The sequence below is a fragment of the Solanum stenotomum genome, unplaced genomic scaffold, assembly GCF_019186545.1.
Source record: "Solanum stenotomum isolate F172 unplaced genomic scaffold, ASM1918654v1 scaffold13383, whole genome shotgun sequence".
Lineage (NCBI taxonomy): Eukaryota > Viridiplantae > Streptophyta > Magnoliopsida > Solanales > Solanaceae > Solanum > Solanum stenotomum.
In genome coordinates, this window is record NW_026022521.1 from 88,147 (window position 1) to 100,771 (window position 12,625).

Below are 12,625 nucleotides of genomic sequence, written 5' to 3' on the forward strand. Positions count from 1 at the left end.
CATCTTGCTGTTCAATTTCAAATTTTTACAATTATAATTGTAAGTGCAGTTCATTACCAATGTCAAAGGGACATAATGTGTGCTTGAATTTGTGGAATTTTTAGGCCACAGTTAGTCTTATATTGGACTTCTTATTTTTGAAACAGTATGTTCTACATTTCACCCGGTAGGGTAAGACTGCGTGTGCACCACCCTCTCTAGGCTCTACTTGTGGGATTATGTTGGCTATGTTGTTGTTGTAGTATGCATGTGGATGCCTCCACATTACTATAGAATTGAGTGGTGAGGTTATATTGACCTTGTAATCCATATCCCCCCTGCCCCCCAAAAAAAAATAAAAAAATGACAGAACTAAATCAGGTAATGTAACTGACGTAAGTCTATGAACGGTTTTGTGAATTTTACGGCAAGTTAGCAACTTATAGCATATTAATGTTGTGTTTGTGTGTTTTCCATTTGAGTGGTAATAGATGTTTATGTTTGTTTCTGTTATTAGGTCTTTGTATGTTATGCTACAGAGCAACAATGATGTGGACATTGTGCCTAAGACATCTGTGGCAGGTACTATGTTGTTTTAGCTATCAAAATGAGTGGAAAAACTGTTTCTTGATGGATGGATGGAATAATGCCAGTGATAACCATGTCTACAATGATTTACCAATTGCAAGTCCCATGATTTATATACATTTGTGTTTGACTTGTATTGCATAAAGATCTATTTTGTTTGCTCTTATCAACCCTTCAGTTGTTGCTTCCGATTACATGAACTTCTTTTCTGTTGTGAAAAATTATGAGCCCTAAACCTATAGATGTAGCGATTATGTTCCCATGATGACATGGACATGTAGCGATTTCAAATCCCCATGTGCTTTGCTTTCAAGTTGCTCGTATTCTTTTAAACCTCTAAAGACGTCATACTAATTATATTGTGCTACTTCCTACTTGTTTTCAGCTTTTGGTAGTAGACATTTCTGACATGATTTCTTTAACGTCCAAAATAACTTCGTATCTTGAACCCAGAATAATGTCAATTGATTTGTCAAGAAAGTACACCATATAGTCAGAGGTGCTTTGCAACAATGAGAAACGGGAAGAGGTGTATCCTTCTCCCGGAGTTACTTGAGAGGCTGATTGGCAGTAAAGAAGAGAGAAAAGCAGTCCTTTTGAACATCCAATAACCAACCGTATGTTTAAACAATTAACGCGTTTATGAGAATTATGGTCTAATATTTTTCTGCCTCTAATACTTTGGATACAGTTTACTGCCTGTAGCATCAGATGGCCCTGGAATGAATACCTTCTGTTAAGTGGAAAAGTTTATTTGGTTAGTTCAACAAAGATATTTTGTCAGCCAGTAACTGATGCTTGCTGCTGTTCTGCCATTAGCTATGTTGTGTAGTTACTTGAAAGGCTGGTAGTAAGCTTAATTGTTATGCAGAGCTTATAGATATTGCACTAGCTTTTGATTAAGTGATCAGGATAAAAGGATACTCTTAGACTAGATTGATAATCTGTCATCTTACAGCAAGGGGTAACCCGGTGCACTAAAGCTCTCGCTATGTGCAGTGTCCGAGGAAGGGCCTGACCACAGGGGCCTATTGTGCGCAGTCTTACCTTGCATTTTTAGGTGCTACTATTGAATTATCTTCGGAGTAACATTTTGACATTTTCTCATCAATCTATGTTCTGAGGTGCAGTAAAGGGTAGGTAGATCTTTGGCATTTTCTTTATAATTCAATAGTAGCACTTAAAAATGCAAGGTAAGGCTTCGTACAGTAGGCCCTTGTGGTCGGGACATGTTAGAAACTCTAGGAGCTGAAAAAGAGAACCCGAGCCATGTTATTTGTGTTAAAAACTTTGAAAGCGGAATGAAACCCCACATAATTTGTGCTAAAAGCTCCAAAAGTAGACAATGAAACTTCACATTGTTTGTGTTATAAATTTTAAAACCAGACAAAGAAAGAATTACTTTTACTAGTGTTAAAAACCCGTTATGTAATTTGATTTTGTAATTTTTAATCTAGAACAATCTCGTGCTAGTATTTATGTGGCCACCTCTATTTGTAAGGATGCATGATAAGTTATTTAAAGAAATAAGGAGTAGTTGATTAACCAAAAAAAAACTTTTGAGTTACTTTCTAAAAACACTAGAACCCCACCACCACTCCCGAAACCCCAAACTATCTGCTTTTGACAATTCAAGAATTTTTGTGTACTCTTTGTTTTATTAAGGGTCTAAATGTAACTTTTTCATCCTCGTAGGTTCAGACGAAATTCAATCATTTTTGAGTTTTGACCTCAACAAACAAGTAACCATATGGAAATCCACATTGATCATTCACATACTTAAACTTTACTTCTTCATGTATGTAAAATTATTTACTCAAAAGTGCTACATTTGATAATATTTAAATAATGATAAAATGTGTATTACATAATTAAACATAGAGGAACTTTCGCAAATAGTCACTATAATAAACTTAATTATGTTTCACAGCTATAGTTTGCATATTTATGGGTTGTAGCTATAATTTAAGTTACCTCGTTTGTATAATTCATGGATATATATAATTCATAGGTTTGTATAATTCGCGGGGTACATTTGCATAATTCAATTATTTTTGTATAAACTCAAAATAACGAATTTATACAATTACAAACATCAAAAGTGTAACAAGTATACAAATTATATTATACAAATTTTGAATTATACAAAATTTATACAAATTATATTATACATATTTTGAATTATATAAACGTGCAAATTATACAAAACTAAAAAGTTGAGCCGCGTAATTATAGCTAAAAGTAGGTCACGAATTATAATTAAGGCAAACTATATCTATGTTAAGTAATTAACTAGTATATGTTTGCTTATACGCGTAATTTCCCATTTTATATATTACTAGCTTTTTGCATGTTCCTTGCATACGTATGTTTAAGGAAAAATTACGCGTATAAGCAAACATATACTAGTTAATTACTTAACATAGCTATAGTTTGTCTTAATTACAATTTGTGACCTACTTTTAGCTATAATTACGCAGCTCAGCTTTTTAGTTTTGTATAATTCACACATTTGTATAATATAATTTGTATAACTTTTGTATAATGTAATTTGTATAACTGTTTACACTTCAGATGTTTGTAATTGTATAAATTCGTTATTTCGAGTTTATACAAAAATAACTGAATTATACAAATAAACCTGCGATTTATACAAACGAGGTAGCTTAAACTGTAGCTACAATCCGTAAATATGCAAATTATAGCTATGAAACATAATTAAGTTTATTATAATGGCTATTTGTGAAAGTTTCCTGCTTAATAAAAGATGTGTCCTTATTTAAAGATCTCATTTTTAAATTTTTTTATTAAAAAGTTTTCACCCACTCTAGCCAACCACAACAAAAAAGAGAGAGAGAGAGGATTTTTTATTCGTTTACTTAAATAAATAAAAAAAACTAAAAAAGCGGAGCAAAACAAGTGTGGTTGCTTATTTTATTTTCTAAAATTAAAAAACTTAAAAAATCACGCACATTTGATTTTTTACTTTGATGAAATATTTAGGTAGCTATTTTCGGATTTGATATTTATTATTCAAAAACAAAAGTTTTATTTCAGAATTTAAATTAAGATCATCATTTTACGAATTGGACAAATCCAACAATTTTTTTGTTAAAAATTTCAGAAGCAGACAAAAACATTCCGCGTTTGCATTGTTAAAAGTTTGAAAGCAAACAAAAAAACACGTATTATTTTTATTAAAAACTCTAAAAGCAAGCAAATAACCACATTATTTGTGTTAAAAATATCAGGAGCAGAGAGAGACCCATTAGTGTTTGTGTTAAAAATGTCAGAAGCAGACAAAGAGATCCAACCCTATGTAATTAGTGTTAGAAATTTTGAAAGCACACAAAGAGAATCCACATTATTTGTGTTAAAAGCTCTGAAAGCAAGTAAAGAGCAATGTTATTTGTATTAAACACTTCGAAAGCAGAAAAAAAATCACATTATTTGAGCTAAAAACTCTGAAAGCAGGCAAAGAGACCACATTATTTGTGTTAAAATTTTCAAAAGTAAACATAGAAAGAATTACTTTTATTTGTCTTAAAAAGTTGTTATGTAATTTGATTTTGTAATTCTTTAAGCTAGAATAATCTAGTGCGAGTATTAATGTGACCACTTCTATTTGTAACGATGCATAATATTATATAAAGTAATAAATAAGATAGTTGTTTAACCAAACAATACATTGAGTTACTTTTCGAAAACACTAAAACTCCATCACCACCCCTAAAAATCCAAACTATCCACTTTTAGCATTTAGGGGATTTTATTGTACTATCTTTAAAGTGCAACTCACTCATCATTGTAGTTTTAGAGGAATTAAATCATTTCCACCTCAACAAAAAAAATAACCGTACAATAATCCACATTGGTCATTATCTAAAACTTATACTTTATTTTTCATATATGTAAAATTATTTACTCAAAAGTACTTTATTTAATAATATTGATATTAGTTATAAAATGTGTATTGTATTATTATGCATATATGTGCAATGCATGTGCTGAAAACTAGTAATATATCAAATGCTTAAACATCAAAATATATATTTTATACAATTAATTTTACAAGTTATATTTCTAAAAATATTTGTAAATCTAATATTTTCATTTTACATCAACTAAATGAGAGAAAATACAAACTTCTAGCTTGAAGCTAAATGAAGGTCATCTTTTTTAAAAAATTGGATAGAACCCCTTGTTTTTGTGTTAAAAACTCCAGAAGCATATAAAGAAACCCCACATTATTAGTGTTAGAAACTCCAAAAGCCTCATTATTTATGTTAAAACCTTCATAAGCATAACAGAGACCCCTTAATATTTGTATTAAGAATAAAAAGATCCCACATTATGCAGATCAGAAACTCTAGAAGCAGACTAAGAGAAGATATGTTATTTGTGTTAAAAACGTCAAAAGCAAGCAAGCAAAAAGTCATATTATTTGTGCTAAAAAATACGAAAGCAAACATAGAGATCCCACGTTATTTGTGATAAAAATTTCAGAATTAGACAAAGAAAGAATTATTTTTGCTTGGCATAAAAAGTCATCATGTTATTTGATTCTGTAATTTCTTAAGCCAGAACAATCTCGTGCTAGTATTAATGTGGTCACTTCTATTTGTAACGATGCATAATATTATATGAAGAAGTAAGTAGGAATAATTTTTTTAATTTTAAAAACTAAGTTATTTTTTTGAAACCCCCTCCCCCACTCCCAAAACCCCAACCTATCCACTTTTGACAGTTCAAAAGTTTTTGTGAACTTTTAGTAAACTGAATCAAATTGAAAAAAAAATTCATTTTACAAATGGTGTAAGTGTAACACATTCATCCTTGTAGGTTCAGATAAAATTCAATCATTTTGACCTTAACAAACAAGTAACAATATGACAATATCCACAATGATCATTTACTAAAACTTATACTTTATTTCTTCATATATATAAAATCATTTACTCAAAAGTATTTTATTTTTATAATATTGTGTATTACATTATTAGTCATACCCGTTCAATGCACGTGCAAAAAAATAGTATTATATTAAATGCTTAAACGTCATGATATTCAATACAATTAATTTTGCAAATTCTATTTTTTGAAAATTTTCAAATTTTAATGTTTTCATTTTAAAGTAACTAAACAGTAGAAAATTAAAACTTCAAACCAAAAGCTAAATGAAGATCAACTTTTTTCCGAATTGAATAGACCCCGCTTTTTTTTTGTTAAAAACTCCAAAAGTAGATAAAGAGACCCCACATTATCAATATTAGAGACTCCAAAAGTAGATAAAGAGAATCCACATTATTTGTGTTAGAAACTCTGAAAGCAAGTAAGTAAAAAATCATGTTATTTGTGTTAAAACTTCATAAGCAAAGAACGACCCCACATTATTTGTATTAAAAAATTTGAAAGCACACAAAGAAACCCCAAATTATTAGTGTTCAAAACTTTAGAAGCAGAAATAAAAAATCTATGTTATTTGTGTTTAAACTCCGAAAGTAAGTTAAAAAGACACGTTATTTGTGTTAAAAACTTTGAAAGCAAACAGAAACTCCATGTTATTTATGCTAAAAACTCCAAAAGCAGATAAAGAGACCCCACATATTTGTGTTAAAAATTCAAAAGAAGACAAAGAAAGAATTACTTTTGTTTGGCTCAAAAAGCTGTCATGTAATGTGATTTTGTAATTCTTTAAGCCAAAATAATTTCGTGATAGTAGTAATGTGGCCACCTCTGTTTGTCACGATTTATTATATTATATCAATAAGTAAGTAGGAGTAATTGTTTAGTAAAAAATAGACTTTGTGTTATTTTTTCGAAACACTAGAACCATACTCATACCCCCAAAACTCCAAACTATCCACATTTAGGAGTCCATGAATTTTTGGGTACTCTCTGTAAACTGAATCAAACTGGAATAAGAACTTTATTTTATTGAGGTTGTTGGTGTAACATATTCATCTTCGTAGGTTAAGAAGAAATTCAATTATTTTGACCTCAACAAACAAGTAATCATTTGTCAATTCACATTGATCATACACTAAAACCTATACTTTATTTCCTTATGGATGTAAATATATTTGCTCAATAGTACCTTATTTAATAATATTGATATTATTTATAAAAATGTGTATTATATTATTAGCTATACATGTGCAATGCACGTACAGAGAAATTAAAAAACTATTTTAAATACTTAAACGTCAAGATATTCAATACAATCAATTTTGCAAGTTCTAGTTTTTAAGAACTTGTAAATCTAAAGTTTCCTTTTTATAGCAACTAAACAAGAGAAAATTCAAATTCAAATTCAAATTTTGAGAAAGATCTGCATCTGAATTTGAGTGGCTATGTCCACTCTAGTGCCTATGCAAAAAAACAATATTCTCGCTATATTTCAATGTAAATTTTTACTTATACGGTTCATCATAAAATAGATATTGAATTACATCTTCATTTAATAGCTTACAAAATCGTCACATGAGACTTGTTTTGCTCACCTTCCAGGAAGAGTAGATTTATCTATGTAATGTTGAAAGTTTAACATAATAAAACTAAAAATTAATAGAGTTAACGATCGATAGCAATCTAAGACAAAAATGAAAAGAAATGAAGAAAGGGAGGTTATTTGTAAATATCTAAAAAGTAATTGGGTGATTAGGAATGTAGTTGGGGGGGGGGGTAGTTTTTAAATTAAAAAAAATAAAAATAAATAAAGGGAGGGTAGTTTTTAAATAAAAATAAAAAAAGGAAAATAAAGGCAAAACTTTGAAAATATGATCGATTGATCGAATGTTGGGCAGTGATCGAAAAAATTGCAAATCGATTTTTCAAAAAAAAATTGGGAGTTCAATTAGTTTGGATAATCAGTTATAACTTGATGTGACACTATCAAATTGGATTGGTTTAGACCACTGATAATCTAACTCAATACATGTGGAATCCCTTATAAGTTATGCTCTATTTGTATTACGTACATTCATCTTAGTGGAACTCGACATAGGGGTCGAGTCCATCTAGAAAGTCTGTAATGATTAAAATAATAAAATTTCAATGATTTTACTAAATATATGTGTTTATGATCAAATCTCAAATTGTATTATTCAAGCCTTTTGCGATAAGATAGCTAAAATTTGTTTTTCAAAAATTCAATGACTTTTCATGAATTTTCTACTGTTTAGTTGCTTTAAAATGAAAATATTAAAGCAACTTTCTTCGAATTTGGTAATCCTTATTAAAAGAAAAAGTATTTTTTTCCTTGTTCAAAATCCCATTTTAAAAATTCTATATTTAAAAATATCTTCTCCCATCCCATCCCCACCCCACCAACCACAAAAAAAAAGAATAAATTTTTTAATTCTTTATTTAAAATTAAAAACAAAAATGAGAAGGGCAAAACAAGTATGATTGCCTATTTTCTCCCATCTCATCCCATCCCATCCCCACTCCACATTAATTGTGTTAAAATCTTCAAAAGCAAGCAAAGGTCACGTTATTTGAGTTAAGAACTTCAGAAGAAGACATGGACCCCACGTTATTTGTATTAAAACATCGAAAGCAGCCAAAGAGACCCACGTTATTAGTGTTTGAAACTCAAGAGACTCACATTATTTGTGTTAAAAACTCAAAAACAAGAAAATCCGTGTTATTGTGTTAAAAACTATGTAAACAGGCAAACATCTCACGTTATTTGTGTTAAAACTCCAAAAGCAAACAAACAAAAGCCCACGTTATTTATGTTAAAACTTTAAAAGAAGACAAAGAAATAATTACTTTTACCAGTTTTAATAAGTCGTTATATAATTTGAGTCTATAATTCTTTAGGCTAGAATAATCTCGTGGTAGTAGTAATGCGACCACCTCTTTATGTAACGATGCATAATATTATATAAAGAAGTAAATAGGAATAGGTGTTTAACAAAAAAAAAGTACTTGAGTGTTTTTCGAAAACACTAGGAACCCTACCCCCTACTCCCAAAACCCAAACTAGCCACTCTTGACAGTTCTAGGGTTTTTGTGTACTCTTTGTACACAGAATCAAACCATAACAAGAACTTCAATCATCTAATCAATCGACATGAATGTACATTTCAATCATTTTTAACAAATTTCTCTTTTTCTATTTTTCTTTATTTTGATTTTTGACACCCCGTGTTAATTTAAAAACTTATATTTTTCTTTGATTTTTAATGTGTTTCAAACCAGAAAGGTAAATCCATCATGATGGAAAGCATTGGTAGCTCGGAAATTGATAATGATGAATATTGGCCACTTTCTGGAAAATCCTATGTTGATATAATTCTCACTAAGAGCGCCGTCAAACCTACCTACAGTTTGGTAACTCTCATTTTCCCCTCCACATTCTATATAAAGCATTCCATTTTCAGTATTTGCTTAAAAATGATTCTTTGTAGTAGTGACGATCATCCTTAATCAAAGTTCTCGTAATGAGTATGTTATTTTTGGAAACTTTTTACACCAATGTGGGACTTTTTGAGGTGGATCCAATTTATTGGAAATATGGGTATTGAATAGAGAAATGATTTTCTAGCCCTTTACAAAAAAAAATTAATTGTATGTCTTTTTTACGAGAGATTCTCAATTTTATACATAAGAGATCTTTATTTTTTAAACATAAAAGATTTAAAAAGGTTAATTTTTGTAAATAAAAAAATTTCAAGTTATAGAGATCTTATTTCCTCGGTACCAGATACCAAGTGAAAAAACACAAAAAAAAAATTATTCACAGTGTTGAATTTTAAGATTAGATGCCATAGGTTTTAGGCTTAAAGTTTAGGTTTTAATATATATATATAGTTGAAAGCTTTGCGTTCTTCTGGACTCGTGATTTTTATATTATTGAATTTCTTTGAATGTTTGATAGTACTTACCCAAGAAAATGAACAAAGAGCTTCCTTCTGCTGGAGTCCCTGTAGTTCTTACTTGTGGTCAAAAGAAGTGGAATTTGTTTTACGGCGGAGCCAGATCTACTTATAAATTTATTAGCACTGGATGGAGGAAATTTGTGGATGGTAACAATTTGAAGGAAGGGGATGGACTTGTGTTTGAACTGTCAGAGTGCAGCACTAGCAAAATTGAATTCAGAGTTCAGATTCTCAGAGGTGATTTTCCAGCTGAATTGATTCCTGAAGATGTGGAGGGTACAAACAGTGACAACCCAATAATACTTGGTTAAAAACTTATCAATTTCAGTAGTTTTAATTCAAAAAAAAACTTCTATCAGTTTTAGTAGTTTCAATTTCCCAAAAAAAAACCTTTATCAATACCAGTAATTTCATGTATGATGTATGCCTCATTTATCTATTGGCTCATATTTGATTCTATCTCTATGAAACTCCAGTGATGATGTTTTCATCCATTTTGATATGAGTGCAATTAACTTGCTTGCAACAGTTAAATCGAAGCTGAAATATCAAAATATATTAATTTCAAAATTGTACTTTAAATTGATATCTAATTATAACTCTGATACCTTATAGATCATTTTTATTGGCTAGTTGACTCGATATTAACGTGCAATTCATGTTCACATAAATTAATTATATTAAAAGCATGAATACTCTTAGTAAGAAGAATGAGAAAGAAAATGTAGTGCAATTGTGCAGTTATTTGTAATCGAATAGATACTTACATGAGAAATATATGAATAAAGTATAATTATTGTAAAACTTTTTTTTTCGATAGAGTTATTATAAGTTATTATTTTCATTGATAGAATTATTATTATTTTAATCTAATCTCTCATCCTTGGATCGGGGTATTTTAAAACATTAGCCCATTATGTAATCACTATTTATCTTTCAAATTAATCAATTTAGGACTTTGCATTCAATCAATTCTTTCTTATTTAAAAAATTATTTTTTAGGACTTTGCATTTAATTATGTAACATAATTAACAATAAAACAACACATCCACAATTAATCAGCAAGCTTAACACTATGTTTGGATCATTGTTACCCATTGTTTCATAATGTACTGTATTGTATTGTACTCTATTGTACTGTACTATATGGTAAATACAATGTTTGGGTAGACTGTATTGTTTGTTGTTGTTTAATAACATTTTTATTATTTGGTTTGATTGTATCGTATTGTATTGTAATTTATAAATTTACTAAAATATCCTTAATTATTCTAGGGTAGGAGGTTTGACTAAAATTAAATAATATATGGTAAAGGGTAAAAAAGTATTATGAAATATTATGCCATGATATAATTGAAAAAAGAAATTAAGTAACAATGGGAACACACCAAATCGGTTGTTTCATAAAATGGGGGTTTTCATTATTATGTAACAACGAAATTTAACAATACAATACAATACGTTTTAAGTAACAATCAAAACAAACATTGTAGGTATGGTAACGATACAATACAATACAATGGGTAACAATGATCCAAACAGAGTGTAAGCCTTATAACACATATCCTCTTCTTCGCGTAAAATATTGGGTATAATTTAGTCACACCATATTTTGATATTTTTGTTTATGAATTATAGTTTGCCAATTTCGTAAGATAATATAAGAATTTGATTATTTCTTTTTTAAAATTTTCACGACTTGTAAAATTCAAATTAGTCGAATTTTAATTGTTAAGTAGCGATGTTACTCCTCAATTTAAAATATTCAACGTGAATTTAAATTTAATCGGATTTCAATAGATATACGGATACATGGCAACCCAAAACCCTTTCTGTAAACTGGTTCGCCAGAACAAGAACTTCAATCATCTGATCAAACCGACTATGGAGGTACATTCTCATCATTCTGTAACAAAGTTCTCTGATATTTTTTTCTTTATTTCGAATTTCGACAGCCCTGTAGATTTTAAAGCTTGTATGATTCTCTTGATTTTTTCAGAGCAGATCATCCTTTGAACGTGTTTCAAACCACAAACATAGTTACTCCACCATGAAACAACCCGAGATTGAAAGCTCTGGAATTCCAGAAATTGACAATGGTGAATACTGGCCACTTTCTGGGAAACCCTATGTTGATTTGATTCTCACAAAGACCGGTGTCAAGCCCATCTACAGTATGGTAACTCCCCTTTTTTCCCCTTCCTCGCGCCCCTTTGTTAGTATCTGTTTAAAGATGATTCTTTGTAGGGTACTGAGTCGAATTTGTTATGGGATTTTCTGGTGAGGACTCAAATTTAGTTGGAACCCAATGTGGGTATTGATAACTGGTGGGTAGCCACCAAAAGAGAAGATTTTTTGTGGTGAATTCAAGATTAGATATGGCGGAGAAAAAAGTGGGAGCTCCTAAAGAAGGGTTAAAAATAAACTATGAAAAATGTATATATAAATAAATATATATAGTTATACTCAGACATAAGGTTCCATTTTTGGGTTCTTGTGGCTTTTATATTACTAAATTTCTTTGAATGTTTGACAGTATTTACCCAAGAAAATGACTAGTGAGCTTCCTTCTGCTGGAGCTCGTGCAGTCAGTGCAGTCCTTACTTGTGGTCAGAAGAAGTGGGATATGTTTTACGGTGGAGTCAAATCTGGTCACAAATTTAGCATTGAGTGGAGAAAATTTGTGGATGATAATAATCTGAAGGAGGGGGATGGACTTGTGTTTGAACTGTTAGAGTGCAGCGCTAGCAAAATCCATTTCAGAGTTCAGATTCTCAGAGGTGATTTCCCAGCTGAATTGAAACCTGAAGATGAGGAGGGTGCAAACAGTGACAACCCAATACTACTTGGTTAAAAGTACTCGATCTTCTTACTGTTGGAAGTTGTAGATTAATGACAAGATTTGGAACCGTATTTAGTCAGTTTTATTTTCTGCAAGATACATCTGCAGTTCTATTAACCTACCTCAGGTGGATGCAGTCTCGCTTTGCTTTAAAAGAGTTAACTTTCTAGTATTTGTTGTGTATGTATTGTCTAAATTGTGACTCTATGGTTATCTTCTGGTTGTATCCTAAATATGGAATTTAGCAATTATGTTGACAATCACATGCCTGTTAACATGTCTTTATCTTCTGGTTGTGTCCTAAGTGTGGAATTCAGCAATATGTTG

The 12,625-nt window shown here is 30.2% G+C and overlaps 2 protein-coding genes across 2 annotated transcripts; both read left to right on the forward strand.

Moving 5' to 3' along the window:
- The first annotated feature begins 8,790 nt into the window (after positions 1-8,790).
- LOC125850065 (B3 domain-containing protein Os04g0386900-like) lies at positions 8,791-9,766 on the forward strand. Its single transcript, XM_049529976.1, has 2 exons — positions 8,791-8,907; positions 9,455-9,766. The coding sequence occupies exons 1-2, from the start codon at positions 8,791-8,793 to the stop codon at positions 9,764-9,766; spliced, it is 429 nt and encodes a 142-aa protein (XP_049385933.1).
- A 1,634-nt stretch (positions 9,767-11,400) lies between these two features.
- Positions 11,401-12,561, forward strand: LOC125850064 (B3 domain-containing protein Os06g0112300-like). Its single transcript, XM_049529975.1, has 2 exons — positions 11,401-11,635; positions 11,993-12,561. The coding sequence occupies exons 1-2, from the start codon at positions 11,507-11,509 to the stop codon at positions 12,308-12,310; spliced, it is 447 nt and encodes a 148-aa protein (XP_049385932.1). The 5' UTR covers positions 11,401-11,506; the 3' UTR covers positions 12,311-12,561.
- Positions 12,562-12,625: the final 64 nt, after the last annotated feature.